Source organism: Prionailurus viverrinus, chromosome C1, assembly GCF_022837055.1.
Source record: "Prionailurus viverrinus isolate Anna chromosome C1, UM_Priviv_1.0, whole genome shotgun sequence".
Taxonomy (NCBI): domain Eukaryota; kingdom Metazoa; phylum Chordata; class Mammalia; order Carnivora; family Felidae; genus Prionailurus; species Prionailurus viverrinus.
In genome coordinates, this window is record NC_062568.1 from 196,308,879 (window position 1) to 196,328,247 (window position 19,369).

Below are 19,369 nucleotides of genomic sequence, written 5' to 3' on the forward strand. Positions count from 1 at the left end.
CTGGGTGGCTCAGTCAGTTGAGCATTTGACTTCAGCTCAGGTCATGATCTCACGGTCTGTGGGTTCGAGCCCCGCTTCAGGCTCCGTGCTGACAGCTCAGAGCCTGGAGCCTGCTTCAGATTCTGTGTCCCCTTCTCTCTCTGCCCCTCTTCCACTCACACTCTATCTCTCAAAAATAAACATTAAAAAAAATTTTTTTAATGAACATTAAAAAATAAAGAGTAATTATAATATTGCAAAGAGTAGTTAAATTGCAATTGCAATATAATATTGTAAAATAGACATTTTGCTAAATGAAAGCATCAACAGAGATCCTAAGGGCCAGAGAATGTGGTGATCCGGGATCCAGAACCCATGTCTGGGCATGAATCACGGCTGGGGGCTGAAGGGAACGTGAACATTCTCCAGCCTGGGGCGGGGGTGGGGGGGTGGCGGGGGTGGGGGTCTCAGTCCTGGCTGCCCCTTAGAATCACCTGGGTGTTTTGAAAAGCTTCTGCTGGTGTCACCAATGCCCCATTGAGGGAGAGTTCTGGGGGCGGGGCCAGATATTCACTTTTGGCCCCCAGCTGCCTAGGTGGTCAATGTGTGACCAGGGTTGAGAGCCTCCCATTTCAGAGGAGGGGCCTGAGGCCACAGAGAGAGCGACTTGCCCACCAGTTGGCCTCTAGGCCTGACCTGCTTCCTCTTCCAGGCGCCACTTCCCTGCTGCCAGTCAGCACCTCATTCCCTTCAGTGATGGGAGCCCCCTCAGGGCTGTCATTGGCATCCGGGCCCCTCCTCCCGGACCCCTGGTGTCTCTCCTACCTGATGGTGACAGAACAGTGTGACTCTTCTTCTCAATGATGACTAGGCTGGTGATCATTACACAGCATCAAGCATAGTTCTCTGAGCTTAATTGATGCCCAGGAAACAGTCATGAAGGAATTGATGAAATACAGCCTTTGGCCGTGGTTTCTTGGGTCACCAGATAAGGGCAAATAATAAAAATTGAGGATCACGGGACACCTGGGTGGCTCAGTTGGTTAAGTGTCCAGCTCTGGATTTCAGCTTAGGTCATGATCTTGTGGTGGTGATCGAGCCCTGCCTTGGGCTCTGTGCTGAGCCTGGAGTCTGCTGAAGATTGGGGCATCTTCTCTTGGGGCGCCTGGTGGCTCGGTTGATTAAGCTTCTGACTTCAGCTGAAGTCGTGATCTCACAGTTCGTGGGTTCGAGCCCCACATAGGGCTCTATGCTGACAGCTCAGAGCCTGGAGCCTGCTTGGGATTCTGTTTCCTCCTATCTCTCTGCCCCTCCCCCACTCATTCTCTCTCTCTCTCTCTCTCTCTCTCTCTCTCTCTCTCTTTCTCTCTCTCTCTCTCAAATAAATAAAGATTAAAAAAATTTTAAAAAGGGGTGCCTGGGTGGCTCAGTCAGTTAAGTGTCCAACTTCGGCTCAGGTCACAATCTCATAGTTTGTGAGTTCGAGCCCCGTGTCAAGCTCTATGCTGACAGCTCAGAGCCTGGAGCCTGCTTCAGATTCTGTGTCTCCCTCTCTCTCTGCCCCTCCCAGCTTATGCTCTGTGCCTCTCTCTCAAAAATAAATAAAAACATTAAAAAAAAATTTCAATGTATAGCCCTCCAATCTTTTCTGTGTGCAAATATGGGTTGTCTATTTTATAAAAATGAAATCCTATCCTACACATTTTATAATTTAAAGCTAGTTTTGTTGCACTTTTCATGTTTTTATTATTGGAATCCTAATCTCTTTAAAAAAATTTTTTTTTTAATTTTTCTTTTTTTTCAACGTTTTTTATTTATTTTTGGGACAGAGAGAGACAGAGCATGAACGGGGGAGGGGCAGAGAGAGAGGGAGACACAGAATCGGAAACAGGCTCCAGGCTCTGAGCCATCAGCCCAGAGCGTGACGTGGGGCTCGAACTCACGGACCGCGAGATCGTGACCTGGCTGAAGTCGGACGCTTAACCGACGGCGCCACCCAGGCGCCCCTTTAAAAATTTTCTTTAAAAGGTTTGCCATCCTGCAGAAGGGCCTGAGCTGTAAGCAAACAAGATTATCTTAGTTAACCAGAACCAGGACCAAAATACAAACGTCTTTTTTCCTGGATAAGAATGTCTTCTAAACATTGACACCCCACTGATTCTTTTCACCTTCAGTGTCAACCTGACTCTGTCTGGGGGCATTTCCCACCGGGCTGACTCTCTGGAGTGACCAGGGAAAATGCAGGGATTTATGGAATCGGAACAGGATGAAAGACAATCTCACCAATCTGAGTCTTGCTCCAGGGAAAGCAAGATATTTAATCATTGCGGGGTGCCTGGGTGGCTCAGTCGGTTAAGCGTCCGACTTCAGCTCAGGTCATGATCTCACAGTCCGTGAGTTCGAGCCCTCACAGCTCAGAGCCTGGAGCCTGCTTCAGATTCTGTGTCTCCCTCTCTCTGACCCTACCCTGTTCATGCTCTGTCTCTGTCTCAAAAATAAATAAACTTTAAAAAAAAAGATATTTAATCATTGCATATTTTCTGGTTGTATTTTGGCTATAAAAAAAATGTAGTCAAGGAGTAAAAATACCAACCAATCTAACTGAAAGACTTTTCACTGGAGGCTCACTCTTTAAAGCTGTGGTTCTCCTGGGGTGCCTGGGTGGCTCAGTCGGTTAAGCATCTGACTCTTGGTTTCGGCTCAGGTCATGATCTCACGGTTTGTGAGTTTGAGCCCCACGTTGGGCCCTGTGCTGACAGCATGGAGCCTGCTTGGGATTCTCTGTCTCTCTCTCTCTGCCCCTCCTAACTTGTGCTCTCTCTCTCTCTCTCTCTCTCTCTCTCTCATTCATAAACAAACAAACAAGCATTTAAAAAAAATGTGGTTTTCCTGTGACCAGTTTAGGACTGGACCTCCCTCACAGGTCAGTCAACTATTAAGAAAAAATGACACATGCAATGATTCTCAATAAAACAAGGGAAAAAACATTTTTAAAAAATGACAGAAGAAAAGAGGAAACATTTAGCAAGCATGACTGGTCAGTGTCAAGGTGCCCAAGCTTGGCCTGAGCCCCTGAGCACGGGCCTTTCACCATAATGGAGTGAATGAGCCCTGTGGGCTCTACAAATGCCACAGAAGCAGAGAAAACCATGCAGGCTGTCACAGACATGGTTCCTTCTGCTCTGTGACTAATTCAGTTCACCTTGTAGAGAGGGATAGAGAGGGGACAAGATGCTCACCCACACAATCCTCTAACGTGCCAGTTCTGGGAGCAAGCCCCAATCACAATTCTGTAACCTTCAGCACCCTAGATGACCGGATCATTTCCGCCTAATCTTCTGGGTGCCTGATAAGTAAATCCCAGAACAAGAAGGAGCCAAGTCTTTGACACTGGGAACAGGTGGCACTGGGAAATCAGTGCCCAGGGGCTGCTTCTCATTTGCGAAGGAGAACAAATCTCTGTCCGGACTTTCCAACAGTTGCTAGAAACTTCTAATGAATAATCTGGGAAAATGACCAAAGTTATCAAGGAAATGAGTAATAGAAGACGCATCAATTTGGCCTCTAAAATACCTTTCATTCAAAGGATTCACTCAGGCAACTTCCGAGAAATCATTTTTGGTCTGATTACTTCCTTTGGGGCCAAGAGCCTTCGTAAAATCTCCTAGGACAGAAGACTGTAAAATTTTCCATTAAAGATCTTCATTATTCAAGCGAAACAAGTCAGTCAGAGAAAGACAGATATTACATGATTTCACTCATATGTGGAATTTGAAACCCTTAACAGATGAACATAGGGGAAGGAAAAAGCAGATAAAAGGAAAAAGAAGATAAAAGCAGAGAGGGAGGCAAACCATAAGAGACTCTTGAATACAGAGAATGAACTGAGGGTTGACTGGGGTGGGGGGTGTCGGGGTGGGTTAAATGGGTGACAAGCATCAAGGAGGGCACTTGTTGGAGGAGAACTGAGTGTCATACGTAAGAGATGAATCACTGGGTTCTACTCCTGAAGCCAAGACTACACTGTATGTTAACTAACTTGAGAATGAATGAATGAATGAATGAATGAATGAATGAATGAATGAAAATTTTTAAAAGGTGGAAAAAAAAGAAAACATTTAAATACTTTTTTAAAGTAAAAAAAAAAAAACAAAACAAAACACCTCAATTATTCAAAACACATTGAAGGAGGATAGCACCAGACCAAGAATTACCTTGATTACTTCTTTGAAGCAAAAGGAAATGGTGAATCTAGAGTCAAACCACATGCAACACTTACTCATTTGTAACTCAGAAAACAGTGAATGATAGGTGTATTTTTTCCCACCACATGGGAGTAGATCTAGTAAGGAATCTACGTAACTTAGTTGGAGTAAGCATTTACATGTACACATCTAGCAACAGAATAGGTGGTACCTGATATTTTTCTGAAATATTTATCCTAAAAGGCATAAACATCTCCAATGAAAGCTGCATTTTACCTAAACAAATCACAGCAAGACAGTTTCTTCTAGAGCAATAGAAATAGCACACAAATTTAAACTAACCCTGATGTAGAATCAAAGGAGGAAAAAGAGAGGTATTAATAGTTTTTTAATGACTATGTAAAGATTATATAAAGTCTAGCAATAAATCAGACTTCTTAGTTCACAGCACATCATCATCACTGATCCATATAAGATGCCTCTTCTGTATTAGTACGTACGTATGTGGTTAACGTAGATCTTTTTATTTGTATATATTCTTGCACAACACAGTACTGTCTTCTTATTTTAATTTACGTAACTCAAGTGTTACACACATCTCACTGATGACTTTTGTCACGCGGTCTAGCATCCATGTAGCTGGGTAGATGGCTACTCTGTTATATGCTTCTCCGTGGGGTCGACTTCCCAGAAGGGGACACCAGCTTGCTTCCATAAATAACGGTGCAATAAACATTCTCATTGTGTCTCCTTCCAGACGCATCTGAGAATAGTACCTTTGGGATATTCCCAGAGCAGAGCTGCTGAGTCAAAGATTTTGTTCTTATTGAAATGACTAAGTACTGCCACATCGTTCCTCAGAATAACTAAACCAGTCAACACTCCCACCTGTGTTACATTGGGTTTCCTGTATCCGCACCCTTTGGCTAGACTTGGCATTAATTTACTTTCTACATTTTTGAAAATCCAGTAGGTATAAAGTGCCACCTTGTTGCTTTACACATATCTGATTACTGGGTGTGAGGGTCTCTTGCAGGCCCCCTTTACTTTTCTGTCCATTGCTGTTCATATCCTTTACCCCATTTTCCTACTGGGATGCTTTTCCTTTGGATTTGCCAAAGTACCTCATATATTTATTTATCCCATATTTGGATTGCAAATATCTTCTCCCTATTATCTGTCGACATTGTCCATGGCATTCTTCACAGACTCTAAATCATTAGTTCTGATGTAATCAAATAATTTTAACCTTATAGCTTAGGCTTTTAAAGTTTGATCAAGTCTTTCCCTTCCTCTAGGTCACAGTGGCATTCTCCTACAACCCGTTCTATTAACTCCATAGTTTTACATTCTATATTCTGGTCTTTCACCCATCTGGAGTCCATCTCTGTACGTAGTGTTTGACGGGGAACCAAGTTTTATTGACCTACCTATACTAAAGCTTTTTCCCCAATACCATCGGCTAGGCAGTGTAGCCTTTCTCTGATTATTTATGATGCCTCTCTATTGTATATTAAAATCTGCAGGGGCGCCTGGGTGGCTCAGTCGGTTAAGCGTCCGACTTCGGCTCAGGTCATGATCTTATGGTTTGTGGGTTCGAGCCCCGCGTTGGGCTCTGTGCTGGTGGTGCAGAGCCTGCTTGGGATTTTCTCTCTCTCTCTGCCCCTCCACCACTTGCACTCTCTCTCTCAATATAAATAAACTTAAAAAGTTTTTACATCTTACGTAGACACTGGTCTGTGTCTATTCTTCTTTTAAAACTTTGACTTTTCTTGTATCAATCTCATGTGACTTTTTAGGTTGTCTTAATATTGTTAGGGCAACTCCTGCACCTTTTTTCTTTTTAAGGTTGTCTTAACTATTTTTTTTTTATTCTTTTAGAATAAGTTTAATGAGTGTAGTGTAAAAAAATATATAGCTGGAATTTTGACAAAGATTCCATTGAATTTAGAATTTGGAAAAAATTTGACGTTCCTAAAATATGAAGTTATCCCGCTTAAAAGCACGTACGTAAATTATCATGTCCTTATTAGAGTTCGAAAGTTTGTTTATGCTGATGTTTTGTTGCAATTGTGAGTGTTATTGCTTATATATTGGTCATTGATGGTGTAAGGGAATGCTACTGATCTTTCTAAGTTATTCTTGTATTCTCTGCTGACCTTTTGTAAATTCTAATAGTTTTATCAACTTGGTTTTCCCATTTATTCAATCAGGAAGGCCCTTCTGATACCCCAACCTCATAACTGTCCTTCTTAGAGAAATTAATAAAGAAATTTTAATTCACAAAACTATCCTTTAATCAGACTGCATGTCAAGATTTTAGTAGAATGTTTCTCTAAATGTTCCCCGGACAGCAATGCAATGGAACACTTCTGGGCAAAAGGGCTCTGTCGCTAATTAGATTTGATAAACACGGTATATCCTAGTTCAAATTAATTTGCACTCTCTCAAATTAAATTAAAATTAAAAAGTTCCTAGAAGCATGGCAATACAGAAACTAGTCAACTTTCCCAGGCATTTTCACCATAAGCTTTTCACAAATAACATTACTATCTAAATACTTAATCTACAACTAACTTATAGTTATACCTTCTATGTCTCAGAAGACTGGGAGATGTTTAGCAAGACTTGAGATGTTGCTCATGTGTATAAGAATTTTAATCCTTTCTCCTTCTAGATTAGAACCACATTGTGACGTGTTCAGAAAAGGCAGCGGGAATTTCTGCCCACTCCTGCTATCTAGTTTAACACGTGTCTTGGTGATAATTGGACTCTGTTGAATTTCATACACTGTTGAATTTCACTTTTAAGTCAGTGTATTTTTTTAAATAAATTTTTTTTTTTCTAGGGGTGCCTGGGTGGCTCAGTGGGTTAAGCATCCGACTTCGGCTCAGGTCATGATCTCACAGTCCGTGAGTTCGAGCCCTGTGTCGGCTCTGTGCTGACAGCTCGGAGCCTAGAGCCTGCTTCAGATTCTGTGTCTCCCTTTCTCTCTGCCCTTCCCCTGCTCATGCTCTGTCTCAAAAATAAATAAAAAAATTAAAAAATTTTTTGTTTTCTAAAGGTTTTATTTTTGAGAGACAGAGAGAGACAGAGCATGAGCAGGGGAGGGGCAGAGAGAAAGGGAGACACAGAATCCGAAGCAGGCTCCAGGCTCTGAGCTGTCAGCACAGAGCCTGATGTGGAGCTTGAACCCACAAGCCATGAGATCATGACCTGAGCTGAAGTTGGATGCTTACCGGACTGAGCCACCCAGATGCCCCAAGTCAAGTCTATTTTCATGAGGTAAATTACTTAAACCTTTATTCTCCTATTTTCTATTCTGAATTAAAAAAATCATTTTATCCTCAGGTTATTTGCAGTGGTTCTACAAGTTGTTGTTTCAGCCCAGGAATCCTTAGCTCAAGTGCAATCTCATGCTAACGCCATTCTGCACAAGGAATGCAGGTGGGTCTGAAGCAGGGTGCAAGGTCCCACTGACTTGGGAGCCTGGCTCCCCCTGGAGGCAGCCCTGAGGAACACAGCTTGGAAAAACATCTGTTTAAAGGAGAACCGTTGGGGACTAATCCGCTTTTAGTTTTACTGAAACAAACAAAACACTTAACAATTTTAAGAGCCTTTGAATCCTAATTCTTCCAAAAAAAAAAAAAAAAACCGAAAGATTTCAGTTTAACAGAGTAGTGGAGCATGGTCCACCTGGAACGGAGGCAGGAAACTATGGTTCTAGTCCCAGGTTGGCTACCATCCAGATGTATGAATTTGGCAATTCTTCTTGGGCATTTACTCATAAAGATGCATGCATGGGGATGTGGCAGCCACTGGACAGACTGGTGTTTGGGACTGTTCTGCTGAGCTCTCCCAGGGGCTAGATACCCTTCTAGTCCTCACTTCTCCCTCAATCCCTTCAAAGGGAGCAGCTGTTCACCTTTGTTTGGTAATCAGTTTTACATTAGACTTTATGTAAGATTTCACTGGAACAAAGAATAGAGTTCTACGGCTGAAGAATTAAGTATATATTGAAACAATCACTGCACTAGATAAGCTTTACAGTCATTTTTAGCTTCAGCATTTGGATTTGGAGGGTTTTTGGTTTTTTAAACCAAGACAGAAAATAAGCCTTTACCTGGAATGAATCATTTTTAACTGAGGATAAACCCAGGTAAGAAAACTTTTCTTGGTAAAGAACTCAAACCATCGGGGTTATTGCCAGAGTCTGCAGTGAGTTAACACCTTTAACTCTGGCACAGCACAGTACTAATGTTCAACCGGAATCTACTAGTTAGAGTAGGTTCCACACCCGACATGGGGCTCAAACTTAACAACCCCGAGAGATCGAGAGTTGCCTGTTCTACCAACTGAGCCAGCCAGGTGTCCCAGTGTAAATGACAGTTATTAAAAATAGTACAAGAACTCAATCCAACAGATGGATTAAAAAAAAAACAAACCTAATTTTATTTTTATTAGCCTTAAAAACAAAACTTGTTACAAGTAATCACAAGGATTCCAAAAAAATTACATTCTGCTTTTGTCACTTTGATAGGACAAGGAACGTTTACATGTCCTAAAAATACAGGATAGCCAAAGTTGACAAGTAACGAACTACTACGAATTACGGACTGTCACTTCAAGCACACTAAAATACGGAATACATGTATATAAATTACTGACCAGTTTTTGGAAGTACAATATATTCACTATAATTTATAGTACCAGAAAAGTAACGTGCCCATGAAGATAACACAAGATCACAAACATGTTCACATAAAATGGCAATCCAACTCCTGGGTTCAATGAAGATAAAGTTGGAGGACATGTGCGCTGGCAGCAGAAACGTGGATCCCTCCTGTCTGGGGCCCCCACCTCGGGGTGACAGGCCGTGGGAAGGGAATAGCGCAGCCACATGAGTAGCCACCTTTCTCTCTCCGCAGTCCCCAGTCTGGGGGAGGCAGCCTGGGCACTAAATAGGAAACAATACAGGAAAGCGCATATTATCTGCATAGAGATCTTCCGTTATGACAGAATGAACATTCAGTCGAAGCGGTGCAGGAAACTCCAAGGGTCTGCAGCCCATAATTGATTTTGCTTCAAAAGGAAACACAGTTTACAAGAGAGACCACGTGTCTAATGTAGTAAAAGGTCTTTACACTTCTGTTTAAATGGATGGAGACACTTGGACTCAGCTCAATGTTCGTTTTTCTTAAGCTTGGCTGGAAACTTCTATTTTGAACGTGACCGTTTTTATGATTTTTTTGGTCGGTAAAACCTAGCAGTTGTAGCAACTTCCTGTTGCTTTGTGGCTTGTGTATTTGGTAATAAAAACAACACCCTTCAAGGTATTGGCATTTTCCCGATTCATGGTTAAACACAACGATGGCGTTCCAATGAAAATGATCTGGCTGGCCCGGACCCCAAGGGGAGTTTATAAAGCAAACGAGTACTTGTCATATTGTTGAACAAGGTTCATAAACCTTTTTCTTCAAATGTATTTAACTTGTTAAAAAGTGAGCTTCTATTACAATGGACTTACCTTCCAGCTGGGAGGAATGAATCCCCTCACCTTTTGTTCCTTTATATTGTCACACGGATAAAGTAATTTGTTTCCTTTCATACAGGACGATGCAAATGTAGGTGGAAAACAGGAGCACAGTGGGGGGGTGGAGGGGGGAAGGAAGGTTGACCACGTTCACCTGGGTGACAGGTATTAAAGTACACATCTTCAGAGAAAAGGCAGATACCAGCAGACAGGGAACTTTGATGCACCAAAGAAAAGCATACATTTTCCACTGCTTAATTATGTTTGAGATCTTCCCTTTTAAAAATAAAGCTATGGTCTGTAAACGAGTCTATCTAAAAACATGAAGCACAGGTCAGTCTTCAACCTTTTACAAGCACTGGGTAATGGTGTCATTCCACTGCAAACTGTTTCCAAATCCGACGAGATCTCACGCTGCTTCCTGAGAGTCACATCTCAAGTATGACTGTTTATATTTTAATCTCGTTATGCCTAAAATCTAGGAAAGCCCACACAAAATGTCAACATAATTGCTGGCTACCAAAATGCCATTACTTAATGGGATTCCAATCCCAACAGCACGATGACAACCGAAACACAAACACGGAACATAACTTCACTCATGAAATTACTAAGTCACTACCTTCATCTGATGTTTCTTGTTCACTGTATCCCTTCAGGGGGAGATAGAATTCTTTTCCCTTTTTTTTGTTTGTCTGTTTTCTTATGACAGAGATTCACTGCTTCTGAGGGCCTCTAAAGAGGCCTATGCAAGAAAAAAGTAGAAAAGGCCCAAACATGGGAGCTGGGAATGCAAGCTAGTCCCTGCGAGCTTTGAAACAAGTCGCATCACCTCAAGTTTTCTCGTCTGTGTCACAGGAGGAGTAGAGTACGTCATTTTCCAAAGCCTCCTTCAGCACAGTGGCTCAGGTTCTGAGAGAATCTAGGCTTCACTTTCGATCACGACAGTTTTTGAGATGAAATCGCTGGGAGTGGGAAACAAAATGACCATTTTCTAAAAGAACGACAGTGCTGTTCCTGCCCCATCTCCTGGCAGCTCTGATTCAAACACACCATGTTCTATTTGAACCATTTTGTTGAGCTTAAAAGTTCCTGGTAGCGTTTACTGGGCTCTCAGTTATGTGGACAGGTTTAGTGTATAAAGTCTCAAGAAGCAGACAGTAAGATTAGTCTGCTCTCCTGCTCTCTGCTCCCGAGGGCAAGGGAACTGTTCATACCCTTTCTGCCTCTTAGAACCTTCAACTAGTCGATCCTCACACCAGCACACTTCTTAAATGGGCTGATTTCTGGTTTTATCAGGTGGGTATGCTGCAAGAACCTAGAACGGAAGAGCCAACGCACTGCAGGTTCTGTTGACTATTCTCATTAAGTGCTATGATTTTCTTATCCCTCACAGACTGTTTTTTTCCTAACACAAAGCATCATTTTCTTTCCTCACAATGCTCTAAGTAATTTGATTCCCAAGAAGAAGTTATGATTTCCAAAGAGCACATAGCTACTCTACTATCAGTTCAATCTAAGTAATAACTCAACTTCAGAGAAGAAAAATGTAGCTAAACGTATTAAAAGGAACTTAAAAAAAGAACACGAGCCTCATCTCTTATAAGATGGTTACATGAGCTGGATATAAAAATGGCCAAAAAAAGGCCAGAGCCCATCATACTTGTTGAGAAACTGGTTAATTTCACAATAGTTAAAAGTTTATGGGCATTTAGTAGTTTTTCTTTTAGCATTCACCTTATGGAACTACATTAGAGGTAATGAAAATATTAATGTTTTCCATTCAGAAAAGTTTAATATATATTACGTATTTTATATTTAATATATATTTAAGTTTTCCAATTTATTCAATACTCTCAAAAAAATAAGAACAGAGAAAAAGAAAATATTCAGGTAATTTGCACTGCCTGACTTTAAAACCAGATTATGTAAGTTAGGGATAGACTATTCTTTAATTGGAAGGAAGACCATGAAAGCCACGCCAAATAATAAAACATCATGGATTCTGATTACTTAGAAAATTATAGCTAATAAACATTACCTAAAAGGAAAAATTTTAATTCCCACCTGTTGAAAATACACACATTTCCTGACAGGGTCCAATCTGCAATGATTAGTGTAGCCAGGTAAGACTGAAAACTGGCAAAATGGGAAATTTAGAATGCAAAGCAAATGTATCAAGTGACTGTCAGTTAAACTGCCAAACAATTATCTGAATTTAATAAACTGCTTATGAGATCACAAATTTCAACTGAATTTATGTTGAAGCTTAGTAGCAGTGAACATCTATAAAGAGGAGAGTGTAACATCTTAGAGAATTTGAGGGCAAGGAAAATATAGAAAACTTTTTTTTTTTGGCAATACAGTTTAAGTCCTCAGAGATAAATCTCTCATAATAAGAACCTCTAACCCACAAAAACATGCTACCAAAAATGTACGGACATCCTGGCATGAATTTGTGTTCTTCTCTCCATGTGGGCACAGCCTCCTTGGTTTATTGGTCCAAACTCCCATGTGCGGCCCCTCACACACATGCCAGGGGGCTCCAGACATCTGACACATGGAGGAAACAGCACAGTGAACAGAGCTCAGCAGAGCCACCTGACCAAAGCCAGGTTTTCTTAGTTATGAGACTTTTCTATAAAAGGATTACAAAGTCTGAACAGACCACAGAAAGTTAAAAAGATGCTTGCTTCTGCTTTAGGGGCTTCCACTATCCACTCCTGAAACACAAGTAAGAAACGATTCTGTTTTAGGGAAAAATGCCAAGTGTGAGCCAGAGTATAAAAGACTGCACCAGGAACAGAAGTCTGACTATCTGAATGATCTCAATTTCCCCCATCTTTACCTAACTCAGCGGAAAAGAATGTGTGTGTCTTTTCTTCCAAAGGAAACTGGAAAATGTTTAAATAGGCCATTAAACATTGGTCTTCGGAAAACCTTATTGGTACCTTTTCTAATTTAAAGTCAATGAAGGGGTGCCTGGGTGGCTCAGTCGGTTGAGCATCCGACTTTGGCTCAGGTCATGATCTCACGGTCTGTGAATTCGAGCCCCGCATCAGGCTCTGCGTTGACAGCTCAGAGCCTGGAGCCTGCTTCGGATTCTGTGTCTCCCTCTCTCTCTGCCCCTCCCCACTCATGCTCTGTCTCTCTGTCAAAAATAAACATTAAAAAAAAAACTTTAAAGTCAATGAATGACACACACAATATGTTTACCATTGAAAAACTCAACAGGTGGCTAAAGACAGTTGGGTATGCTACAGGCTAGCACATGGTCCCACATGGCAGATCGCATGAGCCACCTGAGGTCCTCGTCAAACTCTCTGGTGGTATGCCCTACTTCCAAAGTAGCAGTTCTTTCTCTGGGAGGGACGGTGCATTGGGAACAGTGGTCTGTGCGTCACCGTCCTCTTGAAGTTTAACAGTAACAGGGAAGAGAGTAACACCCACACGGATTTGTACTATGTGATTCCCATAGTCAAAGTGAATTTGGCATTTCCTCCCCAAAGCTAAAGAAAAAACTACTTGAGAAAAATGATTCTCTATCAATTACTCTACATTTCAGATTTCTTTCTGTGCAAAAAATTTCACGTATATGGAGGAACAATTGACCTTTGATCAACAGAGTAGCTGGAAGCTATTATACCATTACAAAAGTACCCACAGCAGATTACTGAAATTGTAAGACTATTTTTAAATTCATAAAAATGGTACTGAGCTCGGTGACTACCGCTTTAGTTTTTTGGTACCCCATGCGATATGGAATCAGGGAAGTTACCATTGCTGGAAGGAGCCAGAAATCAGCCAAATTTCCTAATTTGCTACCGCTTAAAAAATGGTCAAGAGTTGCGGCACGTTGGGGGCCAATCCTTTCATTTCATGTGCTGTTCAGAAGATCTGTTAAAATTGCGACCAGGTAAAATCTGCCGCGACCTGATAGGGCTATGTCTGCAGCACAGGCGTGGTGACAAAACACACCACGCCCCATTCACTCCCAGCCTCCCCCCCCCACAGGATCAGCGCCAATGACCGGCAACGCTGCAGAGGGGCACGGGGCTCCGGTACTGAGCCCACAAGGGCACCTGCCTGGCACCACAACCAGCGGCCTCACAGCGCCCCATCGAAGGTCTGGGGCTCACCCAGTGCTGCGGCTGGAGGTTCGGGGCGCCTCGTCTGGGTAATTTTCTGTTTGGGGTTTTTTGTTTCTTCTGCCTCTTCAGTTTCACTGTCACAGACATGAACCACCACGCTGGGTGTCGACTCAGTTCCTGCATGGAGCTCGTATTTCTCTCCTGTGGAGGTAAACGGCAAGAACAGGTGTCTGTGTCTTAAAACTTCTTGTTCCACTCAGTTTTGGCATGAGAGATCGGATACTTGAAGGTTCTTAGACAGTTCTGCCCTTTTAAGAAATTAGCTGGTGAGGGGTACTGAGGTCTTGGGAGTTAAAATGGAAATGCTAATTACTGTTGTATGAACAGTATGAGTGAACTGCTTAACTTCAGAATGATTTTGGTTTTCCTGCAGGAGAGACTTGTAAGGTTCCAGGCAGCATCAGCAAGCCCTTTATTATTTTTTTTAATTCTTAAATGTTTATTTATGTTTTTTGAGGGAGGGAGGGAGGGAGGGAGAGAGAGAGAGAGAGAGAGAGAGCGAGCACGAGCGGGGGAGGGGCAGAGAGAGAGGGAGACACAGAATCCGAAGCAGGCTCCAGGCGCCGAGCTGTCAGCACAGAGCCTGACGTGGGGCTCAAACTCCTAAGCTGTGAGATCATGACCTGAGTTGAAACCGGACACTTAACCCACCGAGCCACCCAGATGCCCCAAGCAAGCCCTTTATTATAGGACCTCATACATCTAAGAGATAGCCTATCATGTCTAAAAACAACAGTAAGCCACCTCCCTAAAAAGCCTGTTTCCCTTTATAAGAGGCATAATATTATTGTAGGTGGACACCCAGCAATGGCATTGATTTCTTATATTATTTTAAAGAGATGAGAGAAATCAAAGAAAAAGAAATGAAAATAAGTAGAAGAATTTAGAAGGAATGGTTTGGTATTGCCACCAATTCCTTGAAGTAAGTCTTCAGTGTAGAGAAGGTAACCAACATTCACTAACGGCCTGTTATTACTAGTAGAATCTGCAGCAGTTAAAACTGTGGTTACATTTATGAGTATTATGTATATAACATTTAATCCTTATACTGAGTCCACACTGAACGGGAGCTATTATGACCCCTACTTTAGATGAGAAAACAGGTTCAGAAATTGGAGCTAAGTAACTTGCTGAAGATCACAGTTTGCAGGGCAACCGGCATGTGACTTTTGGTCTCGGGGTTGTGAGTTCAAGCTTCACATTGGGTGTGGAGATTATTTAAAAAATAAAATCTTAAAGGGGCAGCTGGGTGGCTCAGTCGGTTAAGCGTCTGCCTTTGGCTCAGGTCATGATCTCACAGTTCCTGACTTCAAGCTCCATATCTGGCTCTCTGCTGTCAGCACAGAGCCCACTTCAGATCTTCTGTCCCCCTCTCTCCCCCTCAAAAATCAACAAACATTTTTTTAAAATCTTAAAAAAAAAAATCACAAAGTTAGCAAACGCTAGAGTTTGAACCCGGGTTTATTTGACTTTATCCTCCACTCTGATCGTGTTGCTACCAGTTGGCTAGAACACAAATTGCTGAATATGGCCTTTAACACAAAAGTTTCTCAGGTTTCTCATGCCTGCGGGGCTCAGTTGAGCATCAGACTCTTGATTTTGGCTCAGGTCATGATCCCAGGGTCATGGGATCCAGACCCACATCGGGCTCTGGGCTGAGTGTGGAACCTGCCTGAGATATTCCCTCTCTCTCCCCCCTCGCCACCCCTCTGCTCCTCCCCCTCTGCTCTCTCTCAAAAACAAAAAAGTTTCTTGGGGAAAAAAAAAAAAAAAAGGAAAGATGAAAGTTTGTTACCTGGTCCCAGTTTGGAAACTGCACAGAGTAAGTCATAATTTATAACCGGTGTCGCGTCTTCCCCCTGCTTCCACCCCACCGGAGGCGACGCGGGAGGGGAGATGAGGAACTGTTTGACTGGCTGGGGTGGCAGTAAATACGACTTGTCCCGTGTTTCACTGGACATCTGTACCTGTGGGGAAGGACGGAGGTTCTCAAGACCAGGTTGCAACGGGGCTGTTTCTTCCTTTTCCTCTTCAGGCTGTGACACCTCTTCGCAGACCACGAAAGCCAAGCCCCCCTCCACAGCCCGCACCTCCCAGCAGCGGCCGGTCTATTTAGTTTACCCCGGGGCACACACGGTGCACAGCACAGAGCCCACGCACACCGGGTGTTCGACAGCTGCCTGGAAGAAGCAACTGACAAACAGATGAAGGAACAATGAATGGTAGGAAACCTACATGCCGATTGTAGAAGAGATTAGGTCACATCGGCTGCGTCTCAAGCAGCTCCACTGAAATATCCTGACAACTGTCATCTAGGTTTTCGTTTGGAGTGTGAGACAACAAGCTTCTGCTTTTTTAAAGTTTATTTATTATTTTTGAGAGAGAGAGAGAAAGAAAGAGAGTGGGAGGGGGGTAGAGAGGAAGAGAGAGAGAATCCCAAGCAGGCTCTACATTGTCAGCGTGGCACCTGAAGCGGGACTCAAACTCATGAACCCAGAGATATGACCTGGACTGAAATCAAGACTCGGACGCTTAACCGACTGAGCCACTCAGGTACTTCCTCCCTCCCCCCGCCCCACTCCTTTTTTTTTTAATTTGGAAGTTAAGACCAAGGGGGAAAAGCATCAGTTGAAAGTAAAACAGCCCACTTAATACATGAATAGAGGTCAAAAGCCTTTATGTCATCAATTCTTCTGAGGAGAAATTAGTTTCAGAGAATTCCACCAATAGGGATTAGAACAGTAAGCACTTACGGTTCTTGGTAACCCACAGGCTCCCAGAAACAGCCTTTTTTGCACGGTCCTCGCCACCCCCCTGGTCATCCCTAGGCTGGCAGCTATTTTCAGTGAGGGGTCTCATATGAATCACACAACATAGAAACGGTTTCAGAGACGATTTTCTCAATTCTCCCAAGGATGTCACATCACAAGTGCCATCACAGGTGCACAGGAGGAAAGTTAATTCACTGATCTTAGGGTGTCAGGGCTTCACCAGTTGAGAAATGGTGCCCAGAAAAATGAATTCCTTTGACTATCAGTATAAGCAAAACAGAGTTAGGAGGGAAACTATGCTTAATAAATATTTATATATCTGTAAAATAAAGGAAAAATACTTTTACATTACTTGCTGCTTGGGATTCAAAGACCTCTGATGCAATAAGCAAGAAAATGGAGAACTGACGGTACTTTGGGAAGAAAGGGGGTTGAGAGAACAGTGCCCTCCCTGTCCACCTGTACCTGTGCAAAATACAGCTTCAGCTTCTTCCCGTTGAAGTCTGTTTCGTTGAGTTCTATTCGCGCTCTTGCTGCTGCTTCTGGTTTGCTGAAATTTATTCTGACTCTTCTAAAGCTTTTGAACAACTGAAATGTCACTTGGTCATCATAGACAGTGAAAAGTGCTTCAAATCTCTCCTAAAAATTGGGGAGCAGCAGGGCAGGGGAAATGGGGAGGGGGGGAGAAGAAGGAAAACCTTTAGCAAAAGGAAATTTAATTAAACGTAATGGGATGGAACTCATGATTTACCATTTTTCTTTTTTTTTTTTTTCAACGTTTATTTATTTTTGGGACAGAGAGAGACAGAGCATGAGCAGGGGAGGGGCAGAGAGAGAGGGAGACACAGAATCGGAAACAGGCTCCAGGCTCTGAGCCGTCAGCCCAGAGCCCGACGCGGGGCTCGATCTCACGGACCGCGAGATCGTGACCTGGCCGAAGTCGGACGCTTAACCGACTGCGCCACCCAGGCGCCCCCCATTTTTCCAAAAACGTGTACTTTTATTGCAGGTGTACATAGGTATCCCATTACCATGGGCTAAATTCGGCAATTTGCACCTATTTTAAAAGTAATTAACTTTATTAAATATTGTATAGGTTCGAATTATAAAATAAACAAATGTCAAGTATAAACAAAGATCTAAATACATGCAATCACAGAACAAGAACACTGTACTGGTTTGAAGCCCCCACTGAGCCAGACTGGCTTTTTCCAGCTCATCTGTTTCCTCCTTTAAAGTAACCATTTCTGGGTTTTGTGCTTATTATTCCCATACTTTTCTTGATAGTTTTACATTTGTGTCCTGAAAGACATAACCACATTGCATGTACACTTCTGTAACTTTTTGTGAGGTTTTTCCCTTACATTTTGCTCCTAAAAGTCTTCCTTGTAGCTGTAAGTCATTTTTTTTTTCTGCTGCTACGGAGTATTCCACCTAAGAGCCACACGGTGATTTATCCAATGCTGGTGGAATCTGGACTGCCCCATATTGTCTGCTACAGTGGTGCCATGAACATTCTTGCACACATCTCTTGGTACCTAAATGCAGGAGTTTCCCTGGTGGACCCACCTATAAGTGGAATTCGTGGGCCTTACACTTGGCACATCTTTAACTTCAGTAGATACCGCCAGATAGTTTCCCAAAGTGTTTGTACCAGTTTACTCTCTAAGAGCAGACATGTGCTATAGTTATGTCTTTGTCGACACACCTTTGCAGGCATCTTTGCTTAATATGGACTTTTTATTAATGGGAGGTAGGGGCTTGCAAATGGGCTCTGATGTTGGTTATCATTCACATTTCTCTGAAGATTGCGGTTGAGCCTCTTTTCCTATTTATTGGTTATTTGGGACGCCTGTTAATGTCATATGCCTGTTTATATCTTTTGCCCATTTTTCTCCTGGGTTGTCTTTTTTTTTATTGAGTCATGGAAATTCCACAGAAATACTAATTCTTTGTCAATTAAATGGGCCATAAATATTTTTTTCCCAGCTCTTTTTGGTGTGTGTGTGTGTGTGTGTGTGTGTTTGAGAAACACAAGTTTTAGATCTGCACATTACTGAATTTATCAGTTTCTTCCTTCTGTGCTTTCTGTGTCCTAAGAAATCCTTCTAGGGGCGCCTAGGTGGCTCAGTCAGTTGAGTGTCCAGCTTTCGACTTCAGCTCAGGTCATGATCTCAGTTCGTGGGTTTGAGCCCTACATCAGGCTCTGTGCTACAAGCACAGAACCTGCTTGGAATTCTCTCTCCCTCTCTCTCTTTGCCCCTCCCCTGCTTATGCTCTCCCTCTCGAAAGAAAGAGAGAAAGAGAGAAAGAGAGAAAGAAAGAAAGAAAGAAAGAAAGAAAGAAAGAGAGAAAGAGAGAAAGAAAGAAAGAAAGAGAAGAATCCTTCTATATTCAGATTGATGTTCTCCTAGATCATTTCTCAAAGTGTTATGGTTTTACCTTTGAAATTTAAGTCTTTTCTCAGCACAAATGACTTTTACGTATGAGGTGCCCCACCCCACCAGCAATGCCTATCATTTTTCTATCACTCTAGATTAGATCGTATTTTCTAGAGTTTTATCTAAATGGAGTTTTTTAGGGGAAGGGTACTTCCCAGTTGTATCTGGAATGGCAGAGTTCCCGGAGATCTAGCTTCAGGGGAACAGTTTATATAAATGTACCTTTTAAGTTTATTTGGGAGGGGGGGGGGCAGGCAGTGGGGGAAGGGCAGAGAGCGAGGAGGACAGA

The 19,369-nt window shown here is 42.6% G+C and overlaps 1 protein-coding gene across 4 annotated transcripts in view; it reads right to left on the reverse strand.

The window, feature by feature from the left end:
• Window positions 1-8,612: 8,612 nt before the first annotated feature.
• Window positions 8,613-19,369, reverse strand: part of RCAN3 (RCAN family member 3) — a 40,932-nt gene continuing 30,175 nt past the window's right edge. Inside the window, exons 3-6 of one of the 4 annotated variants that reach the window (XM_047868991.1) lie at window positions 17,105-17,278; window positions 15,664-15,835; window positions 13,857-14,009; window positions 8,613-9,141 (exon numbers count right to left, since the gene is read on the reverse strand). In XM_047868991.1, coding sequence (XP_047724947.1) covers window positions 8,972-9,141; window positions 13,857-14,009; window positions 15,664-15,835; window positions 17,105-17,278 — 669 coding nt within the window. In that variant the 3' untranslated portion in view covers window positions 8,613-8,971. Of the gene's footprint in view, window positions 9,142-9,760; window positions 14,010-15,663; window positions 15,836-17,104; window positions 17,279-19,369 lie in introns of those variants that run through there. The other 3 variants (XM_047868993.1, XM_047868994.1, XM_047868992.1) reach the window with 3 other exon arrangements.